General features: G+C 37.7%; 1 protein-coding gene across 8 annotated transcripts in view; it reads right to left on the bottom strand.

Moving 5' to 3' along the window:
• Positions 1–17,019, bottom strand: part of LOC146462916 (EGF-like repeat and discoidin I-like domain-containing protein 3) — a 36,811-nt gene that overhangs the window by 12,435 nt on the left and 7,357 nt on the right. For 4 of the 8 annotated variants that reach the window (XR_014857024.1, XM_085085020.1, XM_085085017.1 and 1 more), the window contains exons 3-9: positions 15,240–15,574; positions 14,211–14,346; positions 12,841–13,166; positions 12,060–12,195; positions 5,036–5,203; positions 4,629–4,742; positions 989–1,156 (exon numbers count right to left, since the gene is read on the bottom strand). Coding sequence is in view for 7 of the 8 variants with exons in the window: in XM_085085020.1 (XP_084941146.1) it covers positions 989–1,156; positions 4,629–4,742; positions 5,036–5,203; positions 12,060–12,195; positions 12,841–13,166; positions 14,211–14,346; positions 15,240–15,574 (1,383 nt within the window). In the remaining variant the exon portion in view is untranslated. The remainder of the gene's footprint in view (positions 1–988; positions 1,157–4,628; positions 4,743–5,035; positions 5,204–12,059; positions 12,196–12,840; positions 13,167–14,210; positions 14,347–15,239; positions 15,575–17,019) is intronic. The other 4 variants (XM_085085016.1, XM_085085018.1, XM_085085021.1 and 1 more) reach the window with 4 other exon arrangements.

Genomic DNA, 17,019 nt, shown 5'->3' on the forward strand with positions numbered 1-17,019 from the left:
GGCGTTTATTAATAAAAGGCGATTTTCAGCCATTTTTCTTCGTTTATTTATTATTGCCGATCCTCGGAGACCTAGGGGCAGTTTGTCAGTGCTGGACAATTTTCCCCTGGATTACCCGAAGTTACAGTATTGTGGTACCGTATATACGGCACGTGTACCATGTTGCAATCAAGATTTGTATCACTAACAAACAGCACATAAACAATATATGAATTATGTAGGAGCAAGTAAATGATATGAGCACAAAGTTTTAAGTTTATAAACGACAATAGGGAGCTTAAGCAACGACGACGGCGACGGCAACGACAACGCCGGAAAACAATAGGTTTAATGAGCAAAAACAATCGCTCTGCACGTGCGTTTTACATTTTGGTACATTTCTTTGCCGTCCTACGCAAAACAGCAACGTGAAATGACCACATTTAAGGTTTTGTGGAGAACGTGAGCACACGGCGGTGAATCTTTCGTTTTCTTTCTTAACTTGTACGCCACTCCTACCAATTTGGTTTTTGGATAGTTCGCCATTTTGTAAACGTTTAGCGAGTTGAAATAATCGCGAAGTAGCATCAATAAAAAAAAAATACATTTTCAGGTGACGTTTTCGTTGCTGTTGCCGTCTTCGTTGCTTAAGGTCCCTTATGTCGCCAACGTCCTCCTAGTTTGTGTCAGCCAAAATGTGCAAACTGATTATTTAAGTTTTAATTACATGCTAATGCACGCCGGGACCCCGAACAAACGCCGGGGCCCCGATTAAACGCACCCGGCGTTTATTTAAAAATTTACAGTTTTGACCCGGCGTTTATACGGTCCAGCGTTTAATCAAGAAAATACGGTATATTCATTAAGTCCGTGAAGCCTACTTACCACAATTAGCTCATCCGTCAGCGTAGACAGAATCAAATCAATACCACAGGGTTCTTTTTACCATTAGGAACAGAGGTACTGATTAGCATGTAAGAGTCTTCCTTACATACAATATTTTCCTTACCACAGTTAGCCCACTTTCCAGCGTAAACAGAATCAAATGAGCACCACGGTTTGTTTCCATTGGCAACAGTAGTACAGGAGTTGTAAGATACTCCTCCATACGTGAAAGGAAAAACACAACAGCGGCCTTGTGGATCATGGGTCTTTTTTCCTGGTGGACATGAAAGCCCTGTGGAACAGTTAGCCGATAATATTAATGTTTTCAGTTTATGCTGATAAAACGCTAAAGAAAGGAGGGAAAAATTGACAACTGCCATGATATCACAAGTTCGATTACGTTTCTCGCAGTTAGCTCCTTCAAATTCAACAGTACACATGCACGAGTATGAATCAGTGCCAGTCATTGTACATTTTCCACCATTTTTACACAAGGCAGATTTGCAGGGGCTCACTGAAAACTAAATTAGATTCAAAGCATAAATTTGACGTTGGACCCAAGTTTTCTATTTTGCAATGTGCAATCAGCATTTTTAAATTGCTCCGTGTATACCTTTTTCACAGCTGTCTCCATAAAATGCCTCAGCACACTGACAGCTGTAACTATCGCTTGCAAGATATTTCAATTGCGTTGTATCTTCATGAAGCGAATGGTGGAAATTCTCAGTGAAGAATTGTAAGAGGATTCCATTGTGTTTTCTCTTGAATAGATAGAGTGGACTAAGATTTAAAAGTGTCTGTGAGCGTCATGATTCTATTTACGTTGAAACAAGTATTCTCTTACGCTGGGTTGGGAACTGTATTAAGTATTCAGTATCTGCTTAAGGTGAACGCTGAAGTTAGAGTCGAATATGTGTTACCACCTATTGAAGGAAACCTTTTGCCAAGCTAGAGTGGTTTTTGCACGTGTTTAAAAAACCTTTTTTGTTTTAGTTAGAAATGCGGTTTCACTTGTGAAAGCGCGAACTAGTAATTGGAAGGTCTTAGGTTCGACTCCTCATAGGAGACCTCGGATTTCCTTTTCTTTTCCTTTTTTTTTCCAAATACAGTCGAACCTCCCTTTACGACCACCTCTCATTAGCGACCACTTTTCCAAAATACAAAAAGTCAAATCACTATAGATGGAACCTCTCGTAGGCGACCAAATCTCGTAAGCGACCACTTTTAGAGATGATCGTTTAATATTTTCAATTGTTTTGAACCTCCCGTAAGCGACCACTTGACACACAAATTTCTGCTGTATCTCTCACGGGAGGAAATTGAAAAGTGTCTCGTTGTAACATATTGGCCACATCATTTCAACGAACGCCGTAAATCTCACAGTCGGAGCTACCGGAAGTGTCTCCTGATATAGCTTAGCAATGAAACAATTGATAAAATACACATGCACTATACTGTAGACTGAAATAAACTTTAATCACATTGAATCCCTCGTAGGAGAGTCCAGCGCGTTGAACTGTCGTGCAGTGTGTAATGATTTAATACTTAATGTCAGTGCACGTTTTCAGCCTTAACTAAATTGACACGAGCCGCCTCCGAGAGAATAAAGTGCATTGAACTGTCCTGCAGCAGTTTATTGTTAGCTCCAAACTTATCGACGCACAAGTGTGGGATTGTTTTGCAACCTACACGTCTGCTGGTGTTTTTAATGCGTGTAACCACGTGCAACACAGGTTTTATAAAAGAGTTGTTAACTTTTTGCTTATGTTCCGTTCCCTGGAAAATTTAGACAGTGCCACCTGGAGTAATAAAAGTGTCAATTTTCTTCACTAGAATTGCCTCAATCGCTGTATTAAATAATTTGTGAGATACAAACAATAATCACCATAGACCCTAACATTTTTTGCCTTGAATAATTATGGACCAGTCTCAATATACTTGTAGCTAAGAAAAATTATTATTATTGGTTTCGATAAGCACTGGAAAAAGGGTTAGGTCTCCGCAATTACCATATTTAAATTACTCGAAACTTAGACCCCTGTGGTCTGACCTCTGGTAAGCGACCACCTCCCGTAACCGACCACATATCCCAGACATTATGGGTGGTCGCTTACGGGAGGTTCGACTGTACAACTTGATGGTTTATACGGTAGTAAAGACATTACAAAGTCAAAGATCAGACTTGAGTCAAATGGTTCTAACGTCAACCAGGAACAAAATTGGTCAAGGGCTTATCGCCACCCTCAGAGTCCCCTGTGCAAATAGTGGGGGAGAAGAAAGTCGCTCCTGGATCTCCGAGATTGAATTATCTCAAGTTCTACTGCAAATTTGGGTTTGTACAATGGAATCACGATATATCGAATTCCCTGGTACTGTAATACGAAACTGTTTCCCCGAGACCCTCAATGTCCCTCAAGTCGAAGTCGAGGGGAACATTGACGGCCTCGGGAAACAAAATTCACTGTTTCCCGTAGTGCCAGTCATGCATTAAGTGTTTTGTTATAGGTCCAAACTCAAAAATGTAACAAATTATATACGGGTGTCACCTTTCGACTTTATTGCAAAATGTTGAAAGCTTTCGTGCAAATTTTGCTCTTTGCAGAAGTCTCTCAACGTTTTCACGGCATTGTGGGTAGCCTTGTCAGTAGATTTCGAGTTTTGTCCCAAAGAAGCTGTTGAATTTCTTCTTCAGTTCTTGTTTGAAAGCGGTTAGCTTCAATGACTGCAAAAAAATTGTTTTCTTGACGAAGCTAGCACACAAATTTTCCGCGGTTTCAAGATGTACTTCTTGATCACGTGCGAGTCGAAAGTTCAAGTTGTTGTTTTCTTTTGAAGTTAGTGAGTTTTGTTTGCCTTAAGGAGTTTAGTGAGTTTTGACCCATGGCATACATGTGACACGTTCTCCTCCCATCGGAAAACGTATAAGAGTTGGGAAGTATAACAATAGCTACTATTCATCCTTGCCAGAAGAGCAAAACAACACCCCATTATAAAGAACACAATCCAAAAGCCCAAACTCAAAAACTACTGCTAGTCTCGGTCAACCGCTTATTATATGCTGTCAAAAGCCGTCATAGTGACATCTACGCCACTTTACCCACTTTGTGACTTATCCTTTCCAACAGGTTCTCTAAAACATTATCAAATTAATTAATTAACTAATGACTCAAATTTCTGCAAGGCTGATCGGACTGCGTAGAAAACTTAACACGATAGCGACATGATAGAGACCAAACCGAGAATCAACAGAATGCGGCAACCGTAAACAGCTGTTTCGAGCTGGTTGGCTCTCGTCAGCACTGTGTAGCACAGCAAAAAGTAGAACAACCAACGCGAGTCGAGTGGTCTACCAAATGCACGTGGTAGTGATTTCGAATGGACCCAAATTCAGACATCCGTCGACGTCATAGCGCGTGACTACGAACAATGAACAAAAGAACTGAAACATGTCATAACTGAGTTAAATGATAAAAAGCAAATGATGAAAAGCAAAATTTTCCTTCACAAGAACATGGCCAAACCATGTTATAAAAAGTGCTGCAGTCAAATTAATTGTTTGCCAAATGCGATATATTAGACGAAAATTTTGGTCGTTTACCCACAAATTCGCCAAATAACGAGCTTTCGTTTATCATCGTCAATTCTACATTACTTTATGCATGACGATCAACACATTTCCTCAGCCTCTTGGTACTTCGTTGTATTGGGGCCCCACTGTATGATCGTGTAAATTATTAATTCATGTATTTATGTTTATATCAAACCTTGATCGCAATCTTTTCCCTTCCATCCTGCGGGACAAGGTTGGCAACTGTAACCATCGGCAGTCAATTTACAGGTAGCTCCATTCTTACACGGTGACGCCGCACACTCATCAACTTCAAAATATAAAGATTGCACTGATGCTACATAAAATCCATGGCATATTTGATTTACCAACAAACGCGTCACACAAGTAATGCATACATTTCTAATACTTTCACTGAATACTCCTTGTCATTTATACTTACCCAAAACACTTTATATGCATTAAGTCAATAGAGCTTACTTACCACAATTAGCTCATCCGTCAGCGTAGACAGAATCAAATCAATACCATAGGGGTTTTTTACTATTAGGTACAGTGGTATATTAGCATATGAGTCTTCCTTGCATACAATATTTTCCTTACCACAGTTAGCCCACTTTCCAGCGTAAACAGAATCAAATGAGCACCACGGTTTGTTTCCATTGGCAACAGTGGTACAGGAGTCGTAAGATACTCCTCCATACGTGAAAGGAAAAACACAGCAGCGGCCTTGTGAATCATGCGTCTTTTTTCCTGGTGGACAGGAAAGCCCTGTGGAACAGTTAGCCGATAATATTAATGTTTTCACTTTACGCTAAAGAATGGAGGGAAACATTGACACCTGCCATGATATCACTAGTTCGCTTTGTCAACACGTTCTGAAACCATCGGGGATATTCTAAAATGCCTTTCGGGAACAAACAATGGAATTTTATTATTGTCTGTTCCATAAAAAGTAATGATTTCTGGCAATAAAGAGGGGTTTTTATCATTATTTTACCATATTGTTAGAAACTATGGTAAGAAAACACCTTTTCTTAGGTATTTTTGACAACTACATATTACAAAACTTCAGCATTTCAAATATTAGCGATTTTTCATCTATATTTTACCAGAAATCGATGTCTGTGAATTATTATGGTAAAAAATTAGAAAAAGGGCAAATTTTTGCTGGCGACCAGGTGGCAAGAATTGAAATAAAATTGTTGTTTTCTGCCATAAACAATGAAAACATGGCAAAAAAACCACAATGTCTCGCCAATATTGTCCAAAAAATATTACAATATAGATTTTCTTTAGAAAAATACACAATTAAAGATGATATATTTGCCAAGTTTTAATAAAAATCTAATAACAGACGCTTTCGATAAACATTCAAGAATAAAAATCATTTCGCTCGCTCATCATTTTCAAATTCTAAAAAGTCAGATTGTTAAAAGTTCTTTATATATTAAGAATGCGTGTGAAGTCTCGTTCCACGTGATTAAAAAACTACAATGTGGAATGTAGCGAGTGTTAATAAGGTACTAAATAGTTTCAATCAATCAATCAATAAACTTTATTTACCCTCGAATTTACGGTGTAGCACTGAAGTGCTAATATCTTCGAGCCAACTACATTAATAAATAATTATAATAAAAAGATAATTCTATATAACAAATAAGATAACTAACTACCTAGACAACTAACTTGCAAATTATCATGATGTAGAAAGGTTTGCAGTTCCAGCCCTTTAAGTAAATTATTGTTCCCAGTAGATATCAGTCGTCGAAAAGAAGTAAAATCAGAAATAGTGCGGTAATGGTCAGGAAGAGAATTCCAAGATGTTGCTGCCAAGTAACTTAAGGAATTGATACCATAAGAAGTGGTCAGTGGTTTGGGCAAACAGAGTATATTATGTCCTCTTAAAAAATAGGTGCTAGAGCGCTTTTATTGAGTCTGATTAGATGTTCAGTTTGGGTTTCCTCTCCTGGATAAAAAGCATTTCGTAGATCAAGCATTCAAATTTCCCACGACACTTCTTCAGTATAGTGAATTGTTCAGTGAGGTCTTTGTTCTTCTGATTATGAGAGTCACGCAGGTGTTTTCCAATAGCTGAGTGCTTGTGTTCATCAATGCGTTGGAAAAGGTGTCGGCGAGTATAACCAACATAATCCGCATCACACAGATCACATTTGAATTTGTAAACAAAGTATTGTTGATTTATTAACGGTGGTTTGGCTTCAGCTACTCTGATGTCGTCGGCAATTTTCTTGCTTGTGAAAACTGGGCGTATATCACTTGTTATACTCGCCGACAATTTTGAAAATGATGAGCGAGTCATCGAAACGTCATCAAAAACTTTTATCGTTGATTTTTATTCTTAAATGTTTAATAAAAATGGCAAAAAAAAAACCCACATAAAAAGCGGCAGTCAATGTTCTTCCAACAACAGAGTGTATCTTTTACAACAGATGGTGAAAGGTACATGGATTTAGCAAAAGACGGTGAAAGGTACATGGAAATTTCCGTGTACCTTTAGCAGAAGATGGTAAAAGGTACATGGAAATTTCCTTGTACCTTAAGCAAAAGATGGTAAAAGGAACATGGAAATTTCCATGTACCTTTAGCAAAAGATGGTAAAAGGTACATGGAAATTTCCGTGTACCTTTAACAAAAGATGGTGAAAGGTACATGGAAATTTCCTTGTACCTTTAGCAAAAGATGGTGAAAGGTACATGGAAATTTCCTTCTACCTTTAGCAAAAGATGGGGAAAGGTACATGGAAATTTCCTTGTACCTTAAGCAAAAGATGGTGAAAGGAACATGGAAATTTCCATGTACCTTTAGCAAAAGATGGTAAAAGGTACATGGAAATTTCCGTGTACCTTTAATAAAAGATAGTGAAAGGTACATGGAAATTTCCTTGTACCTTAAGCAAAAGATGGTGAAAGGTACATGGAAATTTCCTTGTACCTTAAGCAAAAGATGGTGAAAGGAACATGGAAATTTCCTTGTACCTTAAGCAAAAGATGGTGAAAGGTACATGGAAATTTCCTTGTACCTTAAGCAAAAGATGGTGAAAGGAACATGGAAATTTCCATGTACCTTTAGCAAAAGATGGTAAAAGGTACATGGAAATTTCCGTGTACCTTTAACAAAAGATGGTGAAAGATACATGGAAATTTCCTTGTACCTTAAGCAAAAGATGGTGAAAGATACATGGAAATTTCCATGTACCTTAAGCAAAAGATGGTGAAAGATACATGGAAATTTCCATGTACCTTAAGCAAAAGATGGTGAAAGGTACATGGAAATTTCCATGTACCTTAAGCAAAAGATGGTGAAAGGTACATGGAAATTTCCATGTACCTTTAGCAAAAGATGGTGAAAGGAACATGGAAATTTCCTTGTACCTTAAGCAAAAGATGGTGAAAGGAACATGGAAATTTCCATGTACCTTTAACAAAAGATGGTGAAAGGAACATGGAAATTTCCATGTACCTTTAATAAAAGATGGTGAAAGGTACATGGAAATTTCCTTGTACCTTTAGCAAAAGATGGTGAAAGATACATGGAAATTTCCTTGTACCTTTAACAAAAGATGGTGAAAGGAACATGGAAATTTCTATGTACCTTTAGCAAAAGATGGTGAAAGGAACATGGAAATTTCCTTGTACCTTAAGCAAAAGATGGTGAAAGGTACATGGAAATTTCCTTGTACCTTAAGCAAAAGATGGTGAAAGGAACATGGAAATTTCCATGTACCTTAAGCAAAAGATGGTAAAAGGTACATGGAAATTTCCGTGTACCTTTAACAAAAGATGGTGAAAGATACATGGAAATTTCCTTGTACCTTAAGCAAAAGATGGTGAAAGGTACATGGAAATTTCCTTGTACCTTAAGCAAAAGATGGTGAAAGGTACATGGAAATTTCCATGTACCTTAAGCAAAAGATGGTGAAAGGTACATGGAAATTTCCATGTACCTTTAGCAAAAGATGGTGAAAGGAACATGGAAATTTCCTTGTACCTTAAGCAAAAGATGGTGAAAGGAACATGGAAATTTCCATGTACCTTTAACAAAAGATGGTGAAAGGAACATGGAAATTTCCATGTACCTTTAGCAAAAGATGGTGAAAGGAACATGGAAATTTCCATGTACCTTTAACAAAAGATGGTGAAAGGTACATGGAAATTTCCTTGTACCTTTAGCAAAAGATGGTGAAAGGTACATGGAAATTTCCTTGTACCTTTAACAAAAGATGGTGAAAGGTACATGGAAATTTCCTTGTACCTTAAGCAAAAGATGGTGAAAGGAACATGGAAATTTCCTTGTACCTTAAGCAAAAGATGGTGAAAGGTACATGGAAATTTCCTTGTACCTTAAGCAAAAGATGGTGAAAGGAACATGGAAATTTCCATGTACCTGTAGCAAAAGATGGTGAAAGGTACATGGAAATTTCCGTGTACCTTTAAGAAAAGATGGTGAAAGGTACATGGAAATTTCCTTGTACCTTAAGCAAAAGATGGTGAAAGGTACATGGAAATTTCCATGTACCTTAAGCAAAAGATGGTAAAAGGTACATGGAAATTTCCATGTACCTTTGCACTCTGTTATTTCTAATTGTATAACCTGGAATAGAACGGGCAAAAGGTTGAGTACTCTAAAATATATTTTGTTTTACTGCATTAAAGTTGGAAACAAAAGGATGAAGTGAGCTAATATTTGCCAGCTGAAGCTGGTAAAAATTACCACCTTTAAATTTCTTTAGAGAGGAAATGGCACGAAAATGACTAAAACAGCTTAATATTGACAGAAAATCGCCCTTTTAGAATATCCGAGATTGTTTTAAAACGTGTTTTACGCTTCTCGCAGTTAGCTCCTTCAAATTCATCAGTACACTCGCAAGAGTATGAATCAGCGCCAGTCATTGTACATTCTCCACCATTTTTACACGGGACAGATTTGTAGGGGTTCACTGAGAACCAAATTAGATTCAAAGCATAAATTTGACTTTGGATCCATGTTTTATATTTTGCAATGTGCTATCAGCATTTTTTAATTTCTCCGTGCATACTTTTTTCACAACTGTCTCCATAAAATGCCTCAGCAAACTGACAGCTGTAGCTATCGCTTGCAAGATATTTCAATTGCGTTGTATCTTCGTGAAGCTAATGCTGGAAAATCTCAATGTAGAATTGTAAGAGGATTCGATTGTTTTTAACTTGAATAGATAGAGTAGACAAAGATTTAAAAGTGTCTATGAGCGTCATGATTCTATTTACGTTGAAACAAGTATTCTCTTACGCTGGGTTGGGAAGTGTATTAAGTACTCAGCATCCGCTTAAGTGAACGCTGAAGTTGGAGTAGAATATGTGTTGCCACCCACTGAAGGAAACCTTTACTGAAATAAAAGAACGCATTTTGCGTTCGCTCAAACATCAAAAGGTTTCGATATTAATTGAAATATTTATTTTGCCAAACTAGAGCGGTTCTTGCACGTGTTTAAAAAAACCTTTTTTTAGTTAGAAATGCGGTTTCACTTATGAAAGGGCGAACTAGAAATTGGAAGGTCTTAGGTTCGACTCCTCATAGGAACACTCGGATTTCCTTTTCTTTTTTTTCTTCCAAGTATGCGTGTAATTCAAAGTACAATACAAAATTCGCAAGTTTAATGTTGTTCACCGCAAATAAAAAAGAACGCAGTTCTTATGTTTACAAAAAAAACACACACACACACAAACACACTTTGCGCGATGCATTTGCATGTGAATAAACGAGTTTGTGTGCCGCGTAAAGTAACTTATTTTACACTCCTCATTTCGTTACGACGCCGAGCAGTAGTGTGATATGCTCTAAAGTAAATTCTTAACGATGCGTTATGATAATACGGGTATTAAAAGACCCCCAAAGGATGCTCAAGTTAATTCATCGCGTTCTTATTTTATGTTTGTCGCATTTTATGTGAGCTTGTTCGCACGCGATGGAAGAGATTACTGCACTGACATAAAATTTACACGATGCGTATTTATGATAGATTAAAATACAAGAATAGACCATTTCTGAGTTGCTTTGAACCTCATTATGAAAGCGAGACTAAGTGCAAAGTTTTTGTTATGAGAATTAGTTTTCATTCATATGCAAACAAAACTCATTTTCATATGAAACGTTTTGCACTTAGCCTCGCTTTCATAGTGAGGTTCACAGCAACTCGGAAATGGCCTATTGAAGCACATCTAAACAGCTTTCTTAAGGAATGTTTATCGCACTTGATTTGAGCATGTTTCACACGCGATGGAAGAGATTACTGCGCTGACTGATAAACTGTATACCATATGTGTTGTATATATAAGTTGTGGATAATCCAACGGGTATGAAATACGAGTAATGAAATGGGTCCAAAGGACGCTGAAGCCGCGGTTAATTCACCACCTTATTAATCAATCTGCACTTTAAGCACTATATTTGAGTGTTTTATTTACATACTATACTTAAGTTTATTACGCTAACGTACAGAAAGTTTCATGGTGCGTGTCCAGTCACAAATCCAAACGCTGAGTAAGTAAAACTACGAGAAAAGTAGGATCGAAACCCGCCAATCATGTTTAGCACTATCAGCTGCTTGATTCTTCTTTAACTTGACAAACTTGTTTTTTTTTATTGCCTATTCAGCGTTTTCTCCTTTCTATTGCGAAAAGCTGAGTCATCAAAAAATTGTTAGAATCCGGATCACATTTGTATGTAAGAACAGATACTTGTTTCTGATTCAAAATACTTTGTTTTCGTAGTAGCCGGCTGCAGCGCCCAATATACAGCAGATAGACTGTTTTTGTTTTGTTTTGCTGTTTTGTAATTGATCAAAGGTTTGTCCAAGAGGCCAACCTACAGCATAAGCAGCCTCGTCTTCATTCATCATTGGCGCGCGATCTAACATGAGTTATCTCGTACCCAGATCTCACTCCATTTTTTTCCTCCTGACTTTGGAAGATTTGGGTATGTACGAAATTATATGAATCGTCACCCGTTCAGCTGATTGGGAAGACGCGATGAATCAGGCAGTTCGGCTGGCACGATAACAGCGACAAGGCCTAAAGCCAGAAGTTTTAGAACTTCCAATAATTGAGTACTTCTTTAACGCATATAAAAAGCCAGTTCATTCTCCTCTTGCCAGTTGCTAACACTGTAGGCTCACCAGTGCACATTTTTAAAAATTGTGCAACAAACACGATGACGGATTATTCGTAACAACTATTGTGATTAAATTACGTTTGTTATGTGATTGAACGACTATGACACAAACTCCTTGTGTTTTTCAAGAATGGAATCATAACCCATCAATTGCAAAGTACTCTTAGCATTAAAGGACGAGTTAACATTTTACTAATTGTAGCAATAACTTGGTTTTAGTCATACTTAATCACTCAGTTGACTACTATTAGTACATTACGAATTAATAAGATGGCCAGCTCCTAGTTCGCTTAATAGAGCAGTTGATAGAGAACAGCACCATCACGGGTTCGAATCTAAATCCAACTAAATAAAAAGTTAAGGACGAATTCGTAACTGGCACGAGGTTTCGCTATCATATTATAATGCGACGCTTACAAATTGTAAGCACTCAGAGATGTATAAAATGTAAACTCACAAGTGCCATAGACCTCCACTCTTAGGCAGTTCCAAGCATGTTGTTTAAATGGATGGAATCGAATGTATCTTGCTTTTACTGGCACTGGTAACACATGTTTGTCAATAGTGTTGCTGTCACCTGACCTGTGAAATTCCTTGAAATATACAACAGCTATGGTTTAATAATAACATTTTCATTTTCCTTCTGTAAAGGGGCACTGTCGCCTATTTTTAGTGACTATGAGCTGTGAAAAATGTTTTTGTTTCCATGGAATTCTTAAAATAATGGTCGCGTTTTGTAAACAATAACCCTACTAGTGCACAGGAACTACTAAAAGCTATACTTAGCTGCGGATGGTTAGGACGGAAGTGGATCAACTTGAAAAGTTGGCCAACGTTTTCAAGTTCTTCCTGTGTATTTTAAGTAAGTCTATAAAAACTGATTAGGGTTCTTTCTTCCTAGGAGAAAAACCTGACTATTTTCTTCCCGATATTGTAACAGCAATTTCATGTTTCAAAACAGGTTCTTTGTCAAAAATTTTGAGCAGTTTTGACCAAAATACAGCAGATCGTCGTAAAAGTGGGCATCATTCTTTTGCAGGGTTTTTGCTTTTTGGTCTGGTCTGTTAGGACTGCAGGTGCTAACGTGGTTATTTTCACACTAAGATGGAGCATCCATGCATTCCTTCAACACAGAACAATGAACACGCACGTGTGCTAGTTCTAGACGTCTTTTATAAAGAATGTCATGAGTCTGAGACTTTATATTTCTGCTGTTTTAATGTAATATTACTACTTACCATTTCCCTGCCATTTGAATCTTTATAATTCGTCCAGGTATTTCCGTCAGACGAGTAAGACAGCTTGAAGTCTGTTGTCCATTCATTGCCATTTCTGTCTCCCTGGGTAGCAACAGCACACACTTGAAATGTTTTCCCAAGATCAACCTGCAGCCAGTCGTCAGTTCGTGCGGCTTCTTTAGCACACCAGCCATCACCGCGGTTGCCATTAAGTCGACCGTAAGCAGCTTGGAAACCAACGCCAAACCGTGAGGAGGCCGTGAGCTGATCGTCAGAAATGATTGACGTGTCGGATATTCCTACATCTTTCGTGTTTAAACAGACATCTGCGTTGACAGAAAACGTTGAAGTATGAGTTAGAATTATACCAATTGTAGCAAACAACTTGTCTTAAACATCTGGTTCTGGTCATCCTCGATCACTCAATGGACTACATACCAATTAATAAAATGACCCTCAACTCCTGTGGCCTTCTTGCTTTTGTATAATAAATGCAGTTAAATCTTACATAGTTATCACTGTGATTTCATGTGGAGCAGAACGTATATCACATTCGAGACCTTTATTACATTTAGGGGCCAACATTATTACACTTAGAACCTTTATTACATTTAAGGCCAAAAGTTATTACACTTAGGACCTTTATTACATTTAGGGACGTTTGTTACATTTGAGGCCTCAACTCTCAGTTAGCTTGATAACTGGAGAACAACACTTTCACGGCAGGGGCTCGAACCTGGATGTAACACACTAAAATGTTTGAGACGAGTTAGTCCCTGCCGTGTTTAGTTTCCTTGAGAACTCCCAACCTTTAACCCAAAACTGAACGGCCAAGTCTCTCGCGGTACTGGATATTATCACGTGACACTAACAAAGAAAAATCTAGATTTCATCGGCCAACGGGAAAAGGAAAATTTACAATAGCCTTTTGCTGTCAGAAGTAATTATGCTTATATTATATTAAAACCACGAGGCGCAGCCGAGAGGTTTTAGACCCGATAGAACACGTGCTTTGAGTTTTTTTGAACGGCTTCAAAAATATTCGTGGAAAAGCGTGTGTCAAGATAGTTCACAACAATGATGCTTTTGTGAACGTTGGAAATCAGCATGCGAGAAAAACATTTAAGATCGCATACTAATAATGAGGAGGTTTTATCGGATTTTAAAACCACTGCACGCATGTTTTATCGACCATTTGATAGGTCAATGGGCTTATGAATTATTAATGAGTTTTTGAATTGAAAGTAAGTTGCAGACTCTGAATATATATTTGAAAGGACCCTTAAAGGAAGCAAACTCCATCCAATTTATAGAAAAAATATATTTGCTTAATTGACAAGCACTCAGAGATGCATAACATGAAAGCTTACCAGTGCCATAGACCTCCACTCTCAGGCAGTTCCAAGCATGTTGTTTGAATGGATGGAATCGAATGTATCTTGCTTTTACTGGCATTGGTAACACATGTTTGTCAATAGTGTTGCTGTCACCTGACCTGTGAAATTCCTTGAAATATACAACAACTATGGTTTAATAATAAAATTTTCATTTTCCTGCTGTGAAGGGACACTTTCACCTATTTTTGGCGTGACTATGAACAGCGAAAACTGTTTTTGCTTCAATGGAATTCTTAATATAATGGTCGTGTTTTGTTAAAAATGGGGACTTTACGCAACCACGACGGCAACGCCAAGGGAAAAGTCACTTGAAAATACAAGTTCGTGTTACCTTGTACTACTTTGCGCTTATCCCAATGCGTTCAACTTCTACAATGTGGCCAAACTATCCAGCAACAGAACTAGTGGAAACGGTCGAGTTAGCACAGAGAATGAAAATTTACTGTCATGTGTTCACGCTCTCCATAAAATCTTGAATTTGGGCATTTCACGTTGTTGTTTGGCCGAAGATGGCAGCTAAAAGGAATCAAAGTCCCTAATAACCCTACTAGTGCACAGACAGTACTTTTAGCTATACTTAGCTGCGGATGGTTAGGATGGAAGTGGATCAACTTGAAAAGTTGGCTAACGTCTCCAAGTTCTTCCGGTATATTTTAAGTATGTCGATAAAAACTGATTAGGGTTCGTTCTTCCTAGGAGAAAAAACCTACTATTTTCTTCCCGTTATTGTAATAGATAGATAGCTAACGAGGCGCGTTGTGCCGAGTTGGCTATAATCATCTCATATCCAACAAGCGCAAGTGGAATAATTGTTTTTTTTTTAAAGCAACCAAGGAATATTGCTACATCTTACTGATTTCGCTGGGTAAGAATAACCAGCAGACAATTTAATGGTCGCCATTTCTCGGCCATAGTATAATGGCTCATATACCATGGCCGCTAAGCCAATCAATCCCTCGAATTGTATTATACAATGATTCAGTTTTTAATAATACTACTTACCATTTCCCTGCCATTTGAATCTTTATAACTCGTCCAGGTATTTCCGTCAGATGAGTAAGACAGCTTGAAGTCTGTTGTCCATTCATTGCCATTTCTGTCTCCCTGGGTAGCAACAGCACACACTTGAAATGTTTTCCCAAGATCAACCTGCAGCCAGTCGTCAGTTCGTGCGGCTTCTTTAGCACACCAGCCATCACCGCGGTTGCCATTAAGTCGACCGTAAGCAGCTTGGAAACCAACGCCAAACCGTGAGGAGGCCGTGAGCTGATCGTCAGAAATGATTGATGTGTCGGATATTCCTGCCGCTTTCGTGTTGAGACAAACATCTTCGGTGTCTAAAGTTGTGAAAATAATCGTAAGCGTTATAACATACCTTACCATAGGAAATTAACGAGTATTTTCGGAGTCGCGTTAATTTGCGCATCTTTAATTAAGTGGCGCGTTAATTTTTTTCCTTAATTTCCCTTATTTTCGCCTCAAATTCTTGACACACTCCAGAAAGGAAAAAAGCATTTGTCTTAGCATTTGTTTTATTGGATGGGTAATGAACCTCTATTATAATATACAAATATATATTTCAATTGGTATGTGAAAACCCATTTTGATTGGATGTACCAATAAAGCTATTATTATTCTTCTTATTATTATTATAAGCTGTGTCATTAACAACGTTATAACATTTAACTATTTTACATTTGAACGAGGAGTTAGACAAGGAGATTCACTTTGTCCATATTTATTTCTAGTAGCTGATGAAACTTTGGCTATCGCAATTCGACAAAATTCAATGATAAATGGTATCATTATCGAAAAGGAAGAAACAAAGCTACTCCAATACGCAGATGACACAACATCAATCCTTTCGGACATTAACTCAGCTCGTACTCTTATCTAGTGGTGGGCAGAGTTTCGTGACGAATTTTCCACAAAGAAATTTTGACGAAATGTAATTTGGAATAACAAAGACATTTGTATAAATAATAAGCCAGTTGTCTACAAAACTTTTTTCGAGTCCGGTTTTATTCAGGTAACAGATCTATTCGATATTCTGTTAATATGACAGAATCCTATAATATTATTTCAAACAATTGACAAAACAAATTTCCTAGTCTGGGCAGGTCTCAGACCTGCTATACCAGAAATACGACACCAAATAACAGTTTTCGATAATCGGTCACTTGCCTAACAACAGTTATGAGGGCTAAAAGTAATCGAATAGCTTTTCAAACTCACGCTTTCTGAAAAGAAAATCGTTGACAAGTATTGCTATTGTTCGCCATTTTTTATAATTAGAAAAACATTCGAACCGGAAACGCTATAGTGCCATTTTTAACAACACTGCAAGGAGGATGTTAGACGAGGCAGAAACTGCATTTCACAAGACGTCTTCCCTCACCAGATGGTGATTTTGTGCTTTTTCTTCCTTCTAAAAAACTTATTCTCTAAAGCAAAGTTCACAAAAGCAAAAATTTCTGGGTTTATGTCCTTACAAATCCCGACAGATATATAAGTTATCTTTTTTTTACCAGAATAGTTGACCATAACTAAGAGAGGATGAAGCCTTCATAACATAACGTTATCCTACATCGAGTCTTTCCTTGTTTTTTTAAACGACTCCAAAAGCTTTATTACCATTTAACTAATTCTTATCATATTAAAATATAGGAAGTCTTCCACTGCAGACTAACCGCGAAAATAATTGAATAATTAGACTTAACAGTGTGATCCTCAGTCCCCCATATCTGTGTTTGTTGTTTTTGTTGTTGTTGTTGTTGTTGCT

The sequence above is a fragment of the Pavona decussata genome, unplaced genomic scaffold, assembly GCF_977016875.1.
Source record: "Pavona decussata unplaced genomic scaffold, jaPavDecu1.1 SCAFFOLD_184, whole genome shotgun sequence".
In the NCBI taxonomy this organism is placed as follows: Eukaryota; Metazoa; Cnidaria; class Anthozoa; order Scleractinia; family Agariciidae; genus Pavona; species Pavona decussata.